General features: G+C 36.4%; 1 protein-coding gene across 4 annotated transcripts in view; it reads left to right on the top strand.

Annotated features, from left to right (window-relative positions):
- ZNHIT6 (zinc finger HIT-type containing 6) overlaps nt 1-22,872 on the top strand; it is a 56,552-nt gene that overhangs the window by 24,036 nt on the left and 9,644 nt on the right. For all 4 annotated transcript variants that reach the window (XM_004026070.5, XM_063697329.1, XM_055351653.2 and 1 more), the window contains exons 6-8: nt 4,157-4,225; nt 6,286-6,366; nt 7,754-7,831. In XM_004026070.5, coding sequence (XP_004026119.5) covers nt 4,157-4,225; nt 6,286-6,366; nt 7,754-7,831 — 228 coding nt within the window. The remainder of the gene's footprint in view (nt 1-4,156; nt 4,226-6,285; nt 6,367-7,753; nt 7,832-22,872) is intronic.

The raw sequence follows: 22,872 nt of genomic DNA on the forward strand, positions 1-22,872 counted from the left end.
GTCAGTAATGAACTTGCCACACTTTTGCCACACTTCCTTAGTATTTCTAATTTAAAAAACATTTCTACAAACCTGAAAAGGAAAAATATTTTATTTATATATACATTTCTTTGGTTATTAATGAATTTGAACATCTTATTGTGACATTAGAGGAGCTAATGACTTTTGATTTGCATCTTTTTCCTTGGGATTGTGGTAGTATTCCCCATACAAAAATTTGCAATTTGAAGTTATGAAGTCAAAAGAATAATTTAGGTTATGGTTATAGAACCTCTTTCCTTAAATGTGTGTGTTCATCCACATACTTTCTTGAAACTGTGGGAGAGAATGATCCCTTGTCTTTCTATTTTTGTTAACAAATGGGCCACGGAGAGACTGATCCTTAACAGTTTCTAGTAAGCAAGTGTTGGTAAATAAGTGCCCTGTATTAACTCACTGAAAATGAGTATAAAATATTTATTTTCCTCATTTAATACAGGTGCCATCTAAGTATTTTTCAACTTTTTTTTTATTATTGCCTCCCAAGGAGCTTTCTGCCGTGATATTTTGATACCATAGATACACTGTATATCTGTTGCATACAGTAGCCCTTTGTAGGGCCACAAACATTAAAATAGCAAGATTTTGTTGGCCCTTCAGAGAACCAGTTTTTGCCCTCTTTGGGGCCATGCTGCCCTCATTGAGAATGCATGTGTGTATTGATATTTAGAGGAGGAGAGGGAAGCAGCTTTGCTATGCATGAATAGTTACTTGGGTTTCATAGGACTCAGAAAAGGTTAGTGTTTCTGTTGCTCTGTCAGATTGTCCAGAAGGGAACATAAGGATTAAGTTGCCACAATTACTCCACCAGTCTTATCACCCAACTCTAAACATGGTATCTTGGAGTCCCTAAGTTACCTAGAATATACTAGGTATAGTAATACCATTTTTGAGAATGTTGATATGCCAAGGGTATAGTGACATTACTGTAGTTGAAGGCATTTTGTTGAATTTAGGGAACAGTAGACCTAATGCATTAGGAGTAATTGTAAATGTTCAAACCTTTATCCTTGTGGTTCTCAAACAGTGATGATTCTGCCTCCAGGGGACATTTGCAATTTCTGGGAGCATTTTTGGTGGCCACAACTGGGTGCATGAGTGTTCCTAGTGGAACACTCATCTAGAGTGTGGAGTCCTAGGATGCTGCTAAACGTCCTGCAGTGCAAAGGACCAAGTCCTTTGCAAAGAATTATCTAGTCCAAAATATCAGCACTGCTGAGATTGAGAAACCCTGCTCTGTCTTAGTGATTGTACTTCTTGGAATCTAGCTTTAGAAAATAATCCAAGTAATGTTGCTAGGATTTTGATGTATGTATATTTTTTTAAGTGGGACATATATTTGTATATATAATTATAAAAAATGAGAAACAAGCTTAATTCTTTCAGTCTTAAGAAGAACACGTGTCAGGACTTACAGTAATTTCAGCAATACTGAAGAATTGGAAACCATTTTAGAGAAAATTAACTCACCCATTTCAGCAATTTTTTTTTTTTTTCTGAGATGGAATCTTGCTCTGTCGTCCAGGCTGGAATGCAGTGGCTCAATCTCAGCTCACTGCAAGCTCCGCCTCCCAGGTTCAAGCAATGTGATTCTCCTGCCTTGGCCTCCCGAGTAGCTGGGACTACAGGCACATGCCACCACACCTGGCTAATTTTTTGCGTTTTTAGTAGAGATGGGGTTTCACCATGTTAGCCAGGATGGTCTTGATCTCCTGACCTCATGATCTGCCCACCTCGGCCTCCCAAAGTGCTGGGATTAGAGGCGTGAGCCACCTTGCCTGGCCTAGCAATTTTTTCTTTTTTTTGAAACAGGGTCTCATTGTGTCACCCAGGCTGAAGTGCAGTGACGCAGTCGCAGTTCACTGCAGCCTTAATCTCCTGGGCTCAGGTGATTCTCCCACTTCAACCTCCAGAGTAGCTGGGACTATAGGCGTACGCCACCATGCCTGGCTCATTTTTGTATTTTTTGTAGAGATGGGGTATCACCATGTTGCCTAGGCTGATCTCAAACTCCTGAGCTCAAACGATGCGCCCACCTTGGCCTCCCAAAGTGCTGGGATTATACAGGCTTTAGCCACTGCGCCCAGCCCCAGCAGTTCTTTATACAACACCCTTCAACTTCTGTTTGTCCACCTTGGGTTAAAGTACATATAGAGAATCATCTACTCTTATCAATAGCCCTTTATTTCTTAAAAGAAATAAAAGTACCTCAAAAATACGACAATTTGTAAATGAGTTAAATCTGAATATGGGTGCATTGAGTGTTCTTTACATTATTCTGTTTTTCTTTGTTTTTGAAATATTGGAAGATCACATTTTAAAAGTTAGTGTACTTTTCAAATTTGTTCGTGTGTGAGCTGAGGCCAAATATAGAAATATTTTTATCAATAATTTGGCAATGTATAGCAATGAATGACTTTGTTATAAGTAGAGCTAGTTAACTACAACAAATAAAATGATTTCCGAGGGCTTTTCTCTCTGTGTTTGGAATGTTAAGTGCTTTCTGAATGTATTCAGGGTGTATTAAATATTAAAAGGCGAATGGTTTTTGAAATTACTCAAGCAATAATTGGGGTGATTGAGGATGGTTTACAATTCCATAAGATGGCAAGTTGGTAATCCTTTTTTTCCCTAAGTTAACCTGAAAAAACATACATTTAGGAAGAAACTATATTATGCATTAAGATGAACAAAATCAGGCCGGGCACGGTGGCTCATGCCTGTAATCCCAGCACTTTGGGAGGTCGAGCCAGGTGGATCACGAGGTCAGGAGATCGAGACCATCCTGGCGAACGCGGTGAAACCCTGTGTCTACTAAAAATACCAAAAAAAAAAAAAAAAAAATTAGCCGGGCGTGGTGGCGAGCACCTGTAGTCCCAGCTATTCGGGAGAGAGGCAGGAGAATGGTGTGAATCCGGGAGGCAGAGCTTGCAGTGAACCAAGATCACGCCACTGCACTCTAGCCTGGGCAACAGAGCGAAACTCCATCTCAAAAAAAAAAAAAAAAAGATGAACAAAATCAGTTTATTTCTTATTAAAAAAAAGTCAGCCTTGTGATAATGCTATTATGGTATACCTATTTCACAGATAATGAATATTGCAAAATGTTTTATTTTGGAAGAATTATTTATTTAAAACTAGTAACCGTTGCTTTTGCATTCAAATTTTTAAATGTTTTTTCCTCTGAGATTTTAGACATCTGTCCTTTAGATTAGTAAAGGGTACTTTTCAACTTTGTTCTCAATAAAATTATGGTCTTTGTCTTCTGACAGAAATTTTACTAAATCATATAGATGTTTGGTGAAAGATAGATTGTATTAAAAGAAAATTATTTTAGATTTTGGGGTCCTACTGCTATGGGATAGATTTTAAGGAGAGGTCGGTAGTCATTAACTTGCTCTAATGGATTGTTAGAAATCTCTTCTAAGTAAGGAAAACATTGTGTAAAATCATCATGTAGTGAAGACATTTAAATTTCTGTATTGGATTCAATATTTTGAGCATTAGAATTTTTAAAGAAGGAATCATGTCAATGTCTCTAAATTTAGATATATGAAATATAGTCATTTTTCTAAAATCAGGCATTTAGTGAGTTATTGCTGTTGATCCTATGTCAAACCAAAGTTTAGACCTGAAAGCAAAAAGACTGTAGCTCAAAGTGCGTTCTGCTTAGCAACCAGCTTGTTGTCTCCTGTTTTGCTACTGAATGCACGTACTCATGCCTCAGAAGTGTATCTCCTGCCAGCTGGACTCAACCGGACAATACTTCATTCACCTAATTTCCAGACTAGTCAAGCAAAGACATCAGCTCATTGTATTTAGTCATGAGGAAATTTATTTGTAAACTTCAAATAGTAGCACACTGCTCTCAAAAGCCCCTGAACTATGAGAAATTGCTTTCTGATTCAGAAATGTGAAGTCCTTGGCATTTAGAACTGCTTCCCTTTTTTTTCTTTCTTAATAACCCTTGCAAGAGAAATTAGCTCTTAATAGAAAATATATGTTAAAGTCTAAGAATAATTTTAGAATTACCTTAAAGTGAAAATTTAGAAAGTTCAATTTGCATCCAGACTTTTATTATCTACCTTGATTCTCACATGATTATTTTCTCTCTTAGAAAACAACGGTTTTGTTGGCATGTGAAGCTCCAGTTTCCTCAAAGTCAAGCTGAGTACATAGAAAAAAGGTATCACTGCTATCTTTCAATCACTGATTTGTTTTAATTTGAAGGCTGTGTATTTAAAATAAACTGTTAACTTAATGTCAGTAGTAGAATGGATAACTAAATTGTGGTGTATTTATACAATGAAATGCTAAGCATCACTAAAAATGAATGAACTACAGCTATGCACATCAACATGGATGAATCTCAGAAATAATATAAGAAAAGCAAGTTAAGGAAGAATGTAGAGAACATGATTGTAAATATGGGGGAAAAAAGCCAGAAAACTAAATAGTGTACTTTTAGGAATACCTACAAAGGTGATAGAACTAACTCTAAGGGAAATTATTAACATAGAAATCCTGATGATGGTTTCTTCAGCAGCAAAGCAAGTATTGAGGAGAGGGATCCGAGGAGAATTAGACGGCTGAAAGTTTCCTATTTCTTCAGCTGGGTGGTTGTTAAGGAAGTGAAAAATGACCCAAAATTCTACCATGCAAAGATTACTACTATTAACATTATAGTGTATCACTCAGAAAATACATTATTTTAGATGTATATATGTGTACTCATTGGAATTAATTTACATAAAGTTTTTTGTGTTACTGTTTCATATTAAAACTTGTTCTTTTTCTTTATTTTTGGAGGGGAGTGGGGGCAGGATCTTGCTCTGTTGCCGACGCTGGAGTGCAGTGGTGCGGACCTCCGCTCACTGCAGCTTCAACCTCCTGGGCTCAGGTGATCCTCCTACCTCAGCCTCCAAGTAGGTGGGACTAAAGGCTCAGGCCATCACGCCCAGCTAATCTTGTTTAGTTTTGTAGAGGCAAGGCCTCACTATGTTGCCCAGGCGGGTCTCAAACTCCTGGCCTCAAGCAATCCTCCCCTCTCTGCCTCCCAAAATGTTGGAATTACAAGTGTGAGCCACCGCATCCAGCCTATAAACATTTTCAAGTGTCATTTAAACATTTTAATGTTGGCCAGATGCGGTGGCTCACACCTATAATCCCAGCACTTTGGGAGGTCGAGGTGGATGGATTGCCTTTGGCCAGGAGTTCGAGACCAGCTTGGCCAACATGGTGAAACCCCGTCTCTACTAAAAATACAAAAATTAGCTGGGGGAAGTGGCACACCCCTGTAATCACAGCTACTTGGGAGGCTGAGGCATGAGAATAGCTTAAATGCGGGAGGCGGAGGTTGCAGTGAGCCAAGATCATGCCACTGCACTCCAGCCTGGGCGACAGAGCAAGACTCTGTCTCAACAACAACAACAAAAAATTAAAAAAAAAAAACAAAAAAAAACATTTTAATGTTTGTGAACTATTTCATTCCTTGATTTAGGAAAATTTTAAAGTTGCTGTTTAAGTAGTATATTTAGCATATTCCTACATTATACATAAATATCCTCTCTTTGTAGTTGTCAAAGGGATTTTAGTGAAGAACTTTGTTATTTGGAGTTGCATACAAGGAAAAGACTTATTTTACAGATAGGGGTATGTAGCCAATAGTATATATGAATATGTATAAATGGTTGAGGAAAGTTACTGTTTTAAAACAGTGTCTTAATTTTGTTTATACAGCTTTATATATAAATTTAAAACAGTGTGCATATATGGAGGAAAGTTGGAAAACTTAAAATGTTTTGTTTCCAAGGAAATTAGTATCAATTTTTTAACTTGGTCTTATAAATTAGAATGAATAAATTTGAACATGCACTGAAATCTGAAACCTTTTTTCAGATTTATTATTTCTGCTAGTTTCAAATATATTTTATCCTGACCTCGTCTTTTCATGTTTGAGTACAGGTGTGTGTTAAAAGAGGCTTCATATTTTTATAATTGATTTATACAGAACTTCTCAAAATGTTGTTTTTTAAGACCTTGTTAAGTGTGTCCAAGAACTCTTTTTGAGCTTTTTCCTAAGTAATTTTTCTTAAAATGATATTTTATTTTGCCAAGAGTAATATAAAAGGTCTTTGTTCAGTTATTTAAACCAAAAAAGCCACAATATTTAATAATTCAAAATTAACACCTTTAGTAGCAAATTATAAATACTAATATAGCTTGTTTTTTTTCTTTGTTGTAAAGAGTACCAGATGATAAAACTATTAATGAAATCCTAAAACCTTACATTGATCCTGAAAAGTCTGATCCTGTAATTCGTCAAAGGTATGCTTCAAAAATATTGTAACTTTCTGAAATAATTAAAAATGTTGATGTACTTATTAGGGTCATCCATGACTATTAGAATGTGATGTATAGTGCAATTTACTTTCTATCACATTTTCTTGGTGTTTACTGAAGGTCTGTCAGTAGAAATAGCTGACATTCATTGTTTCCTATGTTCCAGACACTCTTCAAAGCAGACAGTAATAAATGTGTTAATTCATTTAATCCTCACAATAACTCTGAAAAGTAGATTATTATTATACCCATTTTACAGATGGAGAAACTGAGCCTTGAAGTGGTTAAGTAATATCCTATAGCTAGTAAACAGGGAAGCTAGGATTCACACCCAGGCAGTCTGGAGTCAAAGTCTTTACTCTTAACCCTTAAACTAAACTACCTTTGAGGTTGAACGAAAAACTCTGAAAATGAAAAGTTTCCAAGTAACTTAAAGACAGGAAATCCTGTTTCAGCCAAGTCTTCATAGAACTAAGTAAAGTACACTCTGCCTCCTGTCCAGAAATACAGCATGGACAAAAGTGGTTAACATAACATAGTGGAAAGATTCAGTCATGGATATCTGGGTTAAAATAGCTGTTTCTGTCCCTTATTAGCTGTGTGATTAAGAGCAAGTTACTCGATTTCCAGGCCTTATTTTTTCTCATCAGTGAAATAAGAATGATAACACTTCCTAGATAGGGTTGTTACAAAGCTTAAAAGAAATAGCATATTTGAAATTCCTAGTACAGGACCTAGCATATAGTAGACACTACTCGAAAACGGAGATTGTTATTAGAGTGTGAGTTATTAGTGCTCCTGGGCAGAAACCCGGTTGACTTTATTTTCACCAGATGGTACTTGCTTGGGATGTGAATGAGTGCTTGGTTTGGTTCCAGAATAACCTGGTATTTAAAATTTAGACTGGGTGGATTCTAAAATGTCTAATCCAGTTCTAGTTGAATCTCATTCTTTTGCTTTTGGTAAAAGGTCATGCCCAGACTGAACCAGACCCATGTCACATATCAAGCAGTCTTTAAAATAGCTATGATAGTTGAGTTTCTTTCCTTATAACTGGTAACCTAGTTATTATCATTAGTCATATATTTGCCAGTAAGACAAAATGTCACTGAATAGGATACATTTTTGTAAAATTATATAGCCAGATTAATTTATTGAAACAGGTGTTTTAAAATTTAAGATGTTTAATTGAACAGAGGAAAAAAATTATTTTGTTTTCAGATTTCTGGTTAGAAAACATCTTTATCTCCTTTTCTATGCTTAAATAGATGAACTTTTAAGTATTATTAGGTACAAATGCTTTGTCTCCATAAGACTATCTTGAAATATATTAAAAATCAGCTTTTCCTTCAATATGATGTTTTTATTTCAGGTTGAAAGCCTACATTCGCTCTCAGACTGGGGTTCAGATTTTAATGAAGATTGAATATATGCAGCAAAATTCAGTAAGGTAAAATTGCTCCCCTCCCCATTTCTTTAAATATTTTTTAGTTCTGTAATATAATTAAGTAGCTTGATTAGCTCGTTATTAAACTAATTATCTAGCTATGAACATGACTTTCACTTTTCAGCTTTCAAGTCAGAATTCAAAATAATCAGACTTACAGGATAAATTGGGTTGAAAAATCACCCTGGTTAGAATATTTTATTTTCCGTCAACTGATATAGGGGAAATAGAATATTTTAAAATATAAGCATTCTTTTATTTGTTCTATTGTGGTTTACTTCACTGAGCTTTACAGGTATTGCATTCTTTACAAATTGAAGGTTTGTGGTAACTCTGCATTGAGCAAGTCTATCTGCACCAGTTTTCCAACAGCACATGTTCAGTTCGAGTCTATGTGTCACAGTTTGGTAATTCTTGCAATATTTCAAACTTTTTCGTTAGCACTATATCTGTTATGGTGACCTGTGATACAGTAGTAACACTTTAATGTTACTACTGTAATTGCTTTGGGTGCACCACAATATAAGGTGGCAGCCTTAAATGTGTGTGTTCTGACTGCTCTACCAACCACTCATTCACCCATCTCTCTCACTCTCCTCAGGCCTCCCTATTCCTTGAGACACAATAATATTGAAATTAGGCCAATTAATAACCACACAATGGCCTGTGAGTGTTCAAGTGAAAGGAAGAGTCACATCTCTCACTTTAAATCAAAAGTGGAATGATTAAGCTTAGTGAGGAAGGCATGTTGAAAGCCGAGATAGGCTGAAAGCTAGGCCTCTCCTGCTAGTTAGTCAAGTCGTGATTGCAAAGGAAAAATTCTTGAAGGAAATTAAAAGTGCTACTCCAGTGAACACAAGAATGATAAAAAAGTAAAACAGTCTTTTTTTTTATTATTTTTTGAGACGGAGTTTCACTCTTGTTGTCCAAGCTGGAGTGCAATGGCGTGATCTCGGTTCACCGCAACCTCTGCCTCCCAGGTTCAAGCGATTCTTCTGCCTCAGTCTCTTGAGTAGCTGGGATTACAGGCATGTGCCACCACGCCCGGCTAATTTTGTATTTTTAGTAGAGACGGGGTTTCTCCATGTTGGTCAGGCTGGTCTCAAACTCCCGACCTCAGGTGATCCGCCTGCCTCAGCCTCCCAAAGTGCTGGGATTACAGGCGTGAGCCACCGCGCCCGGCCAGTAAAACAGTCTTATTGCTGAGAGGGAGAAAGTTTTAGTGGTCTGGATAGAAGATAAACCAGCCTGAACATTCCCTTAAGCCAAAGCCTAATCCAGAGCTAGGCCCTAACTCTCAACTCTATGAAGGCTGAGAGAGGTGAGGGAGCTGCAGAAGAAAAGTTTGAAGCTAGCAGAGGTTGGTTCATGGGGTTTAAGGAAAGAAGCCATCTCTATAACCTGTGGGTTATGTGTGGGGTGAAGCAGCAAATGGTGATGTAGAAGCCACAGCAGGTTATCCAGAAGATCTAGCTAAGATAACTGATGAAGGTAGCTACACTAAACAGATTTTTCAATGTAGACAAAATAGCCTTGTATTGAAAGAAGATGGCATGTAGGACTTAGCTGGAGAGGGGAAGTAAATGCCTGCCATAAAAGCTTCAAGGGATGGACTGACCCTCTTGTTAGGGGCTAATGCAGCTGGGGACTTAAAGTTGAAGCCAGTGATCATTTACCATTCCAGAGATCCTAGGGCCCTTAAGAATTATGCTAAATCTATTCTGCCTGTGCTCTGTAAATGGAACAACAAAGCCTGGATGACAGCACATCTGTTTATGGCATGGTTTACTGAATATTTTAAGTCTACTGCTCAGAAAAAAAAGTTTGTTTTCAAAATATTGCTGCTTATTGACAACTTTGATCCTCTTTGGGACTCTAAAGAAGGAAAGTTATAACATTAGAGTGAGGACCTTAAAGGAAAATGAAGCACAGAGGAGTTGAATGCCTAGAGCTAGGTCCTGTGAGTTTCATTTAAGCATACTTCTTTGACATATTTTTTGTTTAGATTTATCCCATTTGGCTCTTTGTTAAAATAAGTCTTAATGTTTTGACTTGTAGCTTTCTGAGTTGTGGTCTCTGGGTATCCTGATTCCTTTCTATGCAATGGCATGAGAGCAGTTTCCTTAACTGCTCCCTTTGGGGACATAACATCTTACGGGCATTACTGCAGCTCTTCTCAAAAACCCTGGTATGCTAGGACAAAGAGATTTCCATCCACTTTGGCTCTTCATGGACTTACAGTACACATTTCCAACTTAAAAAATAACTGTTCTCTGGGCCCAAGCAGTGTGTCCTATACTATAAATTTTAAAATACTCAGTATCCCCTGTTTATCTTTTATTACCAAGAATTCTGATTTCCTTGAATTTTGGAAGAAGAGGCTATTTTGTCAGAGTCAAGTTTGACTGGCTTAGGTGAGTGGACACATTAGTCCTCAGAGATATTCTCTTAGTAGGCTTGTGAGACTAAAGCCATGGTCTCATGGCTTAAAACATGAGTAACATTTAAATGAACTAATTAGATAAAATATGGCACATGGCAAGAAAGGAACTGAATTTAGAAGATGAAACAGATAATAAAAGAATTATGTAATGATTGACTAGAGGTAAATTCCAAGGCAACAATGTAAATTATTTTGTTTAAACATGAATTACGTGGAATTGATTTTAGGATTTTACTGAACAAAACTGACCTTTTTAATCCCCAAAGTGAAGGGAATAGTAGATTAATGAAGTAAAAAGTAAGTGGTGTTGACTATAAGGAATACCTAGAATAGACTGATTTGATACTAAACCTGAGCCTAGCTGGGTGCCTGTGGCTCATGCCTGTAATCCCAGCACTTTGGGAGGCTGAGGCAGGCAGATTGCTTGAGCTCAGGAGTTTGAGACAAGCCTGAGCAACATAGCAGGACCTCGTCTCCGAAAAAAAAAAAAAAAGATAAACCTGAGCCAGTCTGAGGAACATGAAAGTACTTTCACTCTACCTTATCTGTGGAGAAAGCTCATTTTCCAAATTCCCCCATTTTTGCTATTGACTCGAACTAAGTAATATGTGAAAATACTACCAAAGCAAAGGAAGGGGGAAAAGGTTATGTCCCAGGTCCAATTTAAAAATTGCCATTCTGTTTAGCCTTGAGTAGTGATGGCATCATTTGACAGCAATAATAATGTCAGAAATTCCTGTTGAGGTAGCTTTCATCTTGAAGGTGGACCTAAATTGGCATAGGGCATCTTTATATTTCTGATTATTAGGTCAGCCACAAAGCATAGTTATGCTAATTTCTAAAGAACCTCAATTTTATAAGTATTTTGTAGTCATAAGTAATGAAGTTAGATAGTATAGAGATATATTTAGGCATAGATTTTTATTTTTTATCAGATTTTTAAAACATAATGTTCTCTGTGTAACATACTCATGAATGGACTAAGATGAGCATTTACATTTGATTGGTACATCCTTAAAGGAAAGTACATTCAGAGAACATCTAAGGAAAATTATTATAGGTTATAAATGTTAAGCTCTAATTTAAGATAAGCATTCTAAATAGAACCATTTTATTATTTCCTGAAAAGTGCTTAGAAATCAGAAACATGTAGTTTCTTTGTGGCTGTTTAATTCTACATTTACAGCATTACAGTAACTTCAGAGTAAAGTCTTTTTACCAAATACTTGATGTTGCCAGTTTCCACTGGTTTTATTTTCCATTCTTGGAAGGTATATAGCAATTGTCTCCTGATATAGATATACCTGGTCAGCTAGAGCATGCTTAAGTTTTTTCCAGGTTTTAGCTTTGCCATACATGGCTTATTTTTTAAATTGCGATCATAGAATGTATGTCTAATCTAAGGAATTCGCTACTGATCTGTTTGGGAGTTTTCTTTCCAGAATACTTAGGGTCTGAATTTATCTCTTAGAAAAGCTATTATAGCTTTTTAAATAAATTCACTTATTCATTCAGCAAACAGTGAGTATGCCAAAGTCCAGATGCTGTTCTAGACATTGAGGCTATGGCAGTAAAGAAGAGTGTTCCTGCCCCTGTGGAGAAGATCATTCATGTAAGATGCTTGTGTTAGTAAAGCCATTCTTGCCCTTTGCCGCATTATTTCTTACCAACTTTCTATTCTCAGAAAGTAAGTGAGTGGTTTTGGACTAGAAAAGCCTATGTTGCTGAATGTCAGGCACTATCAGAGGGCAGCTGTTGTATTACTGCCCACTTAAGTTACTACTGACTGAAGAATTTATAAAACAACCGACTTTGTCTATTCAAGTACAGTTTTCCAAATCTATTAAATTTTAAGCCTGGATTTTACTTTTATGGAACTATTTACCAGAAAGAAATTTAGATACATTTTGTTTTTTATGTTTACTTTGCTGCTTTGATACTTGTAAATCTTCGTGGTTTTTTGTGTGTGTGTGATTTAAGCAGTTATAGGATGATCCTTTCCAAATTTATTCATAAAAACCATTAAGTACATTTAATCTTCTAGGCATATAAATAAAAATTGGAGTTTATACAAGAATGAATAAAATACAGTTCTGTTGTAGTAGGAAAAACAGACACACTGTATATATCATAAGCAACCTATGTCTAAGTCTTAAAAGTGATGTGGAAGGTAGCAGGTATCCTCATGTCATCAGAAGGCTTTGTTGTGGAAGTGATGTTTGATTTTTATTAAAGGTGAATGGCCTATGACTAGGGGAGGGTACAGAGGGCCTTAAGAAGTGCAAGGGCGTGGTATGTCATAAACAAGGCAAGTAAGTGATTTGAGGAGGTTGGAGTGTATAGATGTAAGCAGAGCAGTATTTTTTAAACTTTTTTTTAAAAGTTAAGGTTGAAGGGTTAGTTCAAGACCCAATACTAACGCTGTTTGGATCTGGTCTCATTGGCAGTAGAAAACTGTAAAAATCTAGCAAAAAAAAAAAAAAAAACAGTAAGACTTGGTGATCAAGTTGGCTATAGGGAGCAATAAATAGGAATCAAAGGTGACTACGGTTTCTGGCATGATTGCTGTTTACAGAGAGATGAAAGTAAGGTCTGGAGAGGCTAAGAGCATGTTGAGTTTCATGTAGGGGTGGCATCATTTTCAGGAACACTACTTTCGAAAAGAATGACCTTACTCTACTAATTATTAGGATATCTTCAGAGTGAAATTGTATACTAGTAAAAAATAATAATATTATCCTTCCAGAATACATAATCTGTGTAGTATACCTTACTTTACTTTATGAGGCTCTAGACTAGACTTTTTAGACCAAAAGTTTCACCATTACAAATAGTACATTTATTATAATAAATAAAAGTTTATTGTAACTGCTTCCTAAGCCTAAACCAAATCATGAGAACTTCCAGAATAACCTTTTTGCTCTTATGCAAAAATGTACATCAGAGATTTGCTGTAAAGTCAAAATTGTGTTTTTAATTTGATACATACCTTGGAAAGTTACTAAGCCTGTTTTCCCATCTAAAAGTGGGAATCAGAACAGAAATGATACTGCATCGTTGTAAAGATTAATTTGAGTTAATATTTGTCAGCTACTGAATACAGTGCCTGGCACCCAGAAAATCACTCCTGTGTATTATTCAAGTATTTTGAGTTTCAACTAGAACATCATGCTGAAATGATTCAATGAACATAAGAGGTGTTTAAGTTCCACGTGTCTGGTAGTAGTTAACTGTATCATGTATTACTTTATTTGTTTAACAGCTTCTTTTAACCAAATTCATTTTGGAAAAAAAAAATTTTTTTTTTAAGAGACAGGGTCTTACTCTGTTGCCCAGGCTGGAATGCAGTAGCCAAGCATAGCCTCACTGCAGCCTTGAACGCCTGAAGTCAAGAAATCTTCCTGCTTCAGCCTGCTGCATAGCTGAGGCCCTAGGCATGCATCAGCCATATAATTTCTTATACTCCTGGGATATACTTCAAATGTAATATTAGCTATACATTCCCAACAGGCCACTTACCACTAAACACAAGGGAGCAGATAACCAGTTGTGTTTGTTAACATTTCTTTTGACATAATTGGATATTGGAAGAATATGAGATTTCAGGAACTTAAGATATTGTCAACTTATTTCTGTAGAAATTACTCCCAAATCTAGATATAGTTTTAACCTTTCTCCCAACCTCCAAATCTTGGTTTCCAGCTATCTTCATTTACACATCTCATTAAATCTTAAGCTCAACATGTCTAGATTTCATTACACTGCATCTATTTCTTCCTGATGTGTGTGTTTCGAATTTAATGGACTGACTGTTCCTGGCATCGAGTAAGCAGTCAACAAATGTTGGTACGCATTTTCTATTGCTGGCACTGTTGTTCTAGTAAGCCAGGCGTACGACCTTGCAGCTCAGCATCTTTAACTACTTCTTGACTTCTACCTTGCCACCTTACCTTGTATAATTGACATCCACAATGAGTCTTCCATTTGTCCTTTCTTCTCCATTCCTTTTATGTAGACTATTAGTTACCAGTGTCTGCAACAGAGTTCATTTCCTTCCCCCAAACTGGATATAATTTCTGTATCTTTAGAACCTTAAAAGTGTTTTGCATTTCTCATAGGTTTCTATAAATTTGACTTATTTTATCCCAATAAAACTTAAATCACATGATGATTAACTCTCTTTTGAAGACAGTGGTTGCCGTAGGCATCTTCATTTTTATATTTCCTGCAGAGTTGTGTTAGTGACTTTTCCACAGTAAGTGTTCAGTCTTAATTTTTTAATAAGTGTGCTAATTCATTTATATATATATATATGTGTTTATATATATGTATATATGCCTGCTGTATGCTAGGTATTGATGCCACGTTAATACCCTTAAGCGGGGCTTGGGCAACTTTTCCTATAAATGGCCAGATAGTAAATATTTTCCAGCTTTGTGGGCCATTTAGTCATAATTAGTCAATTCTACCATTGTAGCACGTAAGCAACTATAGACCACTTAAATGAATGGACATGACTAGAATATGGTCCAGTAAAACTTTATTTACAAAAACAGATAGTGGGCTGGATTTGGCCTCCTGGCTGTAGTTTGCCGATTCCTGCTCTAAAGGGTTTTTTTATTGGTTTACATGATATCTGTATATCATGTAAACAGTTGGGGGCTTCAATTCTCAATGAAGAGAGAGAGAGAAGATTGTAACAAGGGCCTGGTATAATTTAAAAGTTACTTCAGAAAGTGTAGTACCTGCTCAGGGTCAGGCTTTTTGATACATGAACCTGACCTAAAGTATCAGTTAAGATTGATCAGGTCTGTATTTTTCATTTATTCAGTTAATTCACTGAGCCCCTTCCATGTGCTAGCCCAGTGCTAATACCTAGGGATATATAGACATCTACAAGACTAGCCCTCAAAGAGCTCATAGTCTAGGTGGGAAGAATGATATGTGATAAATACCGCAAAAGATAGATACTTAAAATACAAGGCATAAAAGGTGCCCAGTGGAGGGCATGGGCATCTTTGCATGGACACTCCAGACTTAGTCATTTCTTGATGGAAAGACAAACCATTGCCTTCACTTTGCTTCCAGAATTTTTCTTGTAAAGCCAGGAATTTAGATTTAAACCCAAGCCCAGGTTAAAGTATTACCTAAGCTTTGATTTCATGGATATCACAAAAATTTTTACTGTTCATGCGCATATTATCCTGTTGTACTTGCACAGAGCCTATTAGTTGTTTCCTCCTGTGCTGGTTTTAGTTAATAATTTTGGAATGCTTTTTGTTTGAAAAGCAACCAGCAAAAGTATGAGCTATTTCTCTTGGATGATTTTATTTCCATGCTGAGAGGATGTTTTTAAATTTTAAAAACTAAGGCTATTTTACCTTCCTTGGAACTTTATGGATCTTTAATCTAAAATATTTTAAAATCATTTTCAGTGAAGTGAAGAGGTAAAATGCTTTTTCCTATCTCCTTTTTGAGAAATTGATTTTACCTGTGTAAAGGCCTCAGGTGAGCCCCACCTGACCTCTTTTGGCTTGCACCCACTCACTAGCAAGAAAAGACCCCCTTTCACTACTGGCCAGTTATTCTTCCTTCCTGTAAACCTCTCCCCAGTGGAACATGTAACCTGTATTTCTTTTCAGAACAATGCTACTCAGATTTCAGTATCCATAATAATAGTCTAGGGCAGTTGTTGAAAATGTTGATTTCCAAACCACTCTCTTAGGGTTCTGGTTTAGTAAATCTTACATAGGACCCAGAAACCTACTTTTTTTTTGTTTTACAATCTCTGCCTCCCAAGGGTGACCATGATATAAGTTTTTCCTGGGACCACACTTTGAGAAACACTGGCCAGGTTGGTAAACTCCTTGAGGACATTTTTGGTTCCCACACAATGTCTAACATGTGACAAGTTTTTGGTAGATATATTCAGTGGAGTTGTTGAAGTTGTATAAAGAAACATGTCAATTGATATTAGAATGGATTTTTTTTAAATCACATTTTACCTCCTTAAAGATTAATCTGTGCTCTTTGCCTAACTGAACTAGAAATGGAAAATTAGATGACTTTGTTTTAGACTTACGGTGAATAATTGAAAAATATACTTTGAAGATACTCTATCTAAATAGGAAATTTATAAGATGTGTGTTAAAAGTTAGAACTTAAAAATTATTTTGAGAATAGTGCAGAATTAAGTATATACTGGAGAACACTGAAGAAATTCCAGAATTTCTAAGAACAGTGTTAACTATTTTCAGATGTCTTTTCTTATGTAAGCAGCCAGAGACATTTCTGCCTAAGATCCCCTGAAAATAACTGTTGAAGAATTAGTGAAGAATAAGAGCTTGTTCTCTAGATGGGATTACGTAAACTTCCTCTTGTTTTCCTTTTGAAATTTGATTCTGTTAATGGATACCAAGTTGATAAATGGGGGAAAATCATTTAATCTAAGAATCAATAGTGAACAACCATGCCTTTAATAGAAGATGCCATCATCAGTGCTCATCCATCATGTTAAGAGATGTTTTTCAAAAATAACTTAATTTGTTTGTAATATATTTGTGATGTTTTGATCAATTTGATGTTAATAATCGTTAAAATTATTCAGTTCAGAAGAAATTTTATTATTTAAAACGTAAAGGTCATAGGTAATGAAATTAAATTTTACTTTACATTACATTTTTGTTGCAGAGAAGGTCAGGTATAAACATACTACTTGGTATAAAATTCTGCAGGAGAATCGGAATGGAAAAACAGAGAACAAGTAAGATTTCTAACTTAGAAAGCAGAGCATATATATATATATATATATTTTTTTTTTTTTTTTTTTTTTTTGAAAGAGAGAGTGAGTGAGTGAGTCTCACTCTGTTGCCCAGGCTAGAGTGCAGTCGTGCAATTTCAGCTCATTGCAACCTCTGGCTTTTGTATTCAAGCAATTCTCGTGCCTCAGCCTCCCGAGTAGCTGGGATCACAGGCACACACTACCACACCTGGCTAATTTTTGTATTTTTGTAGAGAGACAGGGTTTTGCCATATTGGCCAGGCTGGTCTCAAACTGCTGGCCTCAAGTGATCTGCCTGCCTCAGCCTCCCAAAGTGCTGGGATTACAGGTGTGAGCCACCGACACATGGCCGTTATTCTTTTTTTTTTTTTTAATGGATGATATTGATGTTAAATTACCATGATATTTACGGTCTAGTGAATTTACTTAAGGGTGATATATTTCATCTTAAAACATCAATATTCACAATACACCATAAATTATGTTCTTTGCATCTACTTAAACTCGTAGGATGTCAATTTAAGAATGTACAAAAGTATCATTGTTTTTCACAATTATTTTAGGTTATGTTTAAGCAAAACAATTTGAAGACCCTGAATAAGTTTTCCCAAACACACACAAGAATCGTTTCCTGCAAGAGTGATTTAAAATCAAGGTTAAATCTGGGGGCTAATATGTATCTTTATGGAATATAGTAAGTATGAATGACATACTTTTATTGAGTGCCTTACTATTATTTAGGTACTCTGGTAAGCACTTCATACATATTGTAATTGTATTACAATTAAATGGATAGCCCGTCTACAGCTGTATGACCACTAAATGGTAGAACCTAGATCCAAACCTAGGTCTGCCTGCACTCAAAGCCTTAGTATGTTCTTTGCAATATAGTACATGCCTCTCAGCACCATAAATAATCATAATGCATGTTCTCAGATTATGTGAAACCCAACCACAGTTCTTTGTTATACCTTTTTGGGATTGTTGTTTATTTTTCAAAGTAATCATGGTCAGGATGAGTATGTGTTCAGAATGGCATTAACTTTTGACCACGTTTTGGATATAGATTCTAAAAGAAAACGAGAATAAAACAAAGAACAAAGGAAGCATCATTTAAGGATTATAGCAATTCTGTATTCTATTACAGAACAAATGAATCATCATTTAAGGATTAGAAAATGTTAGAGTTAACCTGAAGAATGTCCACACACAGAAAGGGAATATGTCAAGTGGTTTGCTAAACTTTTTTTATCATCTCAAAGATGATACTCTTCCAGTGATGGAATGGGCTTCATATGTGGTATTCTTGTTAAAGCAGTTTTATGATAAGAATTGTTAACTTAGCTTTAAGAAAGCTGAAGCTCAGCTAGTTGGCACAGTTTGGTGAGTGTTTACCGGACAGATATAAACTCAACTATTGAGGTCTTGGTAGCTTTCAACCTGAGAAGGTTAGTTTGAGAGGCTGTATTTGAAGTGATCCAAAGTGATGTGATGGTCAAATTCTTGGCAGATTGCAAGCCTACAATTTCTATAGTGATAATCTTACTTCAAATATATTCTATTGTGATTCTTGGTTAAGGAAATTATGTGAAATATAAAATGTGAGTTTTCTCTAAAAACAAGTGATATTTTAGCGTAATGTTAATCTACTAAACTTACCTATCCTTGTTACGTTATAGAATATTTTGTGACCAATTTAAATGTTAGGCACCAAAACTGTGAATTCTATGTGTATTCCCATACCCATTCTCTGCTCAGTACTTTAAACATATCCGCTCTCTACCCAGTTCCATAGACCTAGCTCTCTCCTCCTATCTTTACCTTACACATATACTTTCTTCCTGGAAAGTCTGTCCTTTCACCTCTAGTAAATTCCTTATAGTACACCATTGTATTCCCAGTGCCAAGAACAGTGTCTGGAACATGGTAGACTCTCAGTAAATATTTGTTGAATGAGGAATGAATGAACAAGCACACAGTTGAGTGAAAGAAATCACAAAATTGGCTTTATAGTCCCAACTCTGCATTTTCTTGAGAGACCCTGAGTAAGATACTTAACTTCTCAGGGCTTCAGTATACTTAACTGGAAGACAAAAAAGACTGGGTTGTAAGTTCCTGCCAACTCTAAAATAATACCATTCTATAATGTAGTTAATTCATGGACTATTGAACCTCTAAGCAAAAGTTTCTCTGAGGAACCTAATCATATTTTGCAAGGTAATATACATCCTAATAAAGACTGAAGATGTAAGAGTCTGTACTGATGAGACACTTGCATTCAGTTTTAGCTTCAAAGGAAATGTATGGTTTTTTTGTTGTTGTTGTTGTTTTTTTTTTTTTTTTTTTTTTTTTTTTGAGACGGAGTCTCGCTCTGTCGCCCAGGCTGGAGTGCAGTGGCGCGATCTCCGCTCACTGCAAGCTCCGCCTCCCGGGTTCACGCCATTCTCCTGCCTCAGCCTCCCAAGTAGCTGGGACTACAGGCGCCCGCCACCACGCCCGGCTAATTTTTTTGTATTTTTAGTAGAGACGGGGTTTCACCATGTTAGCCAGGGTGGTCTCGATCTCCTGACCTCGTGATCCGCCCGCCTTGGCCTCCCAAAGTGCTGGGATTACAGGCGTGAGCCACCGCGCCCGGCCGGAAATGTATGTTTTGTTAGCAAGATTAAGACTAAAGATTAAGATTTAAAATCCCTACATTAATTAGAGGGAAAAAAGTGCATGGAGGAGAAAGAATTTTAAGAAACAAATAATTAACAGTACTGTATTGTATACTTGAAATTTGCTAAGAGGGTACATTTTAAGTGTTCTTATCACAAGAAAAAAGAAAAAAATGCTATGTAAGGTGATGGATATGTTAATTAGCTTGATTATGATGTTATTTCACAACATATACATACATCAGAATATCAAGTTGAGGCCATCACAGTGGCTCACACCTGTTGTAATCCCAACACTTTGGGAGGCTGAGGCAGGAGGATCATTTGAGCCCAGGAGTTTGAGACCAGCCTGGGCAACATAGGGAGACCCTGTCTCTACAAAAAAAAATAAAAATCAAATTGTATACCTTAAATAATATATATAATTCCTATTTGTCAATTATACCTCAATAAAATTGAGCAAAAAAAGAATACGAACCAATTAAGGAGAGGTGTTAGCTAGGGTTAGGAACTGAAGTACCTAGATAGTGAAGACCCTGTGCAGCCTGCAAGAACAAAGAACATTTGGATGTTGGTACTGAACAAGAGAGGTTTGGGAGGCTGAGGCAGGCAGATCACCTGAGGTCAGGAGTTTGAGACCAGCCTGGCCAACATAGTGAAAGCTGTCTCTACTAAACATACAAACATTAGCCGAGTGTGGCAGCATACACCTGTAGTCCCAGCTACTCGAGAGGCTGAGGCAGGAGAATTGCTTGAACCCGGGAGGCAGAGATTGCAGTGAGCTGAGATCGCGCCGCTGGACTCTAGCCTGGGCGACAGAGCGAGACTCTGTCTCAAAACAAAACAAAACAACAACAGAACAAGAGAGAATATTTACTGAGGATCTACTTAGCTTTACTTTTTTTTTTTTTTTAACTTTTAGGTTCAGGGGTACGTGTACAGATTTGTAATATAGGTAAAATCATGTCACAAGGATTTGTTGTACAGATTATTTCGTCACGCAGGTACTAAACCTAGTACCCAGTAGTTATTCTTTCTGCTCCTTTCCCTCCTCCCAACCTCCACCTTCACCTAGTTCCTAGTTCTTTGTGTCCATGAGTTATCATTTAGCTCCCACTTATAAGTGAGAACATGTGGCATTTGGTTTTCTGTCCTGCATTAGTTTGCTAAGGATAATGCATGAAGAAGATTGAGGAGAATGGCAAGCCCCAATCCAAGGAAACCAAGAATCACAATAAAACAGTACAGGAGCTGACAGACAAAATAGCCAATGTAAAAATGAACCTAACAGATCTGACAAAGCTGAAAAATACACTTCAAGAATTTCACAGTGCAATCACTGTATTAACGGTAGACTAGACCAAGCTGAGGAAAGAATCTCAGAAATTGAAGATGGGTTCTCTGAAATCAAGCAGACAAAAATGAAAAATGAATGAAAGGAATGAACAAAACCTCTGAGAAATATGGGATTATGTAAAGAGGCCAAATCTACGAATCATTGGCATCCCTGAAGGGGATGGGGAGAAAGAAAACAACTTGGAAAACACATTTTAAGATATCGTCCATGAAAACTTCCCCATCCTTGCTAGATAGGTTAACAGTCAAATTCAGGAAATACAGAGACCCCTGCAGTATTCTCCACAAGAAGATCATCCCTAAGATACATAATCGTCAGATTTTCCAAGGTCGAAATGAAAGAAAGAATGAAATGAAAAGCAGCTAGAGAGAAGGGGCAGGTCACCTACAGAGTGGCTACAGAGATGGATCACCTCCACCAGGCTAACAGCAGAAACTCTTTACAATCCAGAGAGTTTGGGGGCCTATATTCAACATTGTTAAAGAAAAAAATCTTCAACCAGGAATTTCATTTCCAGCTAAACTAAGTTTCTTAAGCAAAGGAGAAATAAGATTCTTTTCAGATAAGCAAATGTTGAGGGAGTTTTTTACCACCAGACCTGCCTTACAAGAGATCTTGAAAAGAGTACTAACTAGAGAAAGGAAAAACCATTACTAGCCAGTGTCACTTTACATTTCTATCATGATACTTGTGCCAATGAATGCAATAGCTGTTTGTCTGCCTCCCCCCATAAAGTGCAAGGTTTATTTCTATGAACTTCCATTACCTAGCAGACTACCTGTGCATAGTAGACACTAAGTAAATATTTGAGGAATCAATTGAAGAATAAATGCCAGGCTAATGCTTATAACATTTTCACATGCTTAATTCTAATAAAGTATGTACTATGTCTTCTCTACTTTACCTGATTAGGAATCTTAGGCTCTGAAAAATTGACTTACCCAAAGAAACTAAGTTTGTACAGTTTATAAGGCTAAGATTTGGACTCAGACCTGTTTGTCAAGAGTTCAGTTCATGCTTTTTCTACTAACTAGTCTCTGTCTCTGTCATAAATCATAAATATAATTCCTGATAAGTATGTCATTTCCTTGCTAGGAGTGCCAAATTACTTTTGGAGTATAAAATCTTATTACTGATGCTAGCTTAGCAAGTTACACTTTGGAAACATTTTCACCTCTTATAGTCCTTACAAACTAACCCATGAGTAGGTATCTTTCCTACCATTATATTGATGGGCAAAACTGAGTCTCCTTGTGGAGTCATAGCTCATAAGGACCAGTGATAAGACTGGAACTCAAGCCTTGTGGATTTAAAAGTAATTGAATTTACCAGCGAAAATCAGAAAAGATTTCAAAGAAATAATATCTAGAACAAGTCAGAGCCTTGTAAGCCCCTCTTTAAAACAGGTTTTAAAATATATAGTTGGCCATTTTATTTAACCACATCCATAGTTTAAATATCATGGTTAGAATAGGATAATTTACCAAATGCAGTTCTGAACTGGTGAGCTTTCTGAATTAAGGCATATGTCTGTACTACACAATTCATGATCTACTCTCCATGTCAAGCAGGTATCGTCCTCATTTATGTGGATATATAAAAATCCCAAAACAAAGTACATCAAACCACTAACTTAACTACTGTGATTTTTAAAATATGAAAACTAAGAGAGATTGGGTGAGAAAAAGATTAACTTTGGCAAAATCCTTTTCTATATGACTTGAACATTAGGAGTTGCAAAAATTGTTACACAGAAGTATTATTTGGAGAAATTTTAAATAATACCTTTTAAAGTTTAAATAAAAG

Source organism: Gorilla gorilla, chromosome 1 (assembly GCF_029281585.2).
Source record: "Gorilla gorilla gorilla isolate KB3781 chromosome 1, NHGRI_mGorGor1-v2.1_pri, whole genome shotgun sequence".
NCBI classification, from domain to species: domain Eukaryota; kingdom Metazoa; phylum Chordata; class Mammalia; order Primates; family Hominidae; genus Gorilla; species Gorilla gorilla.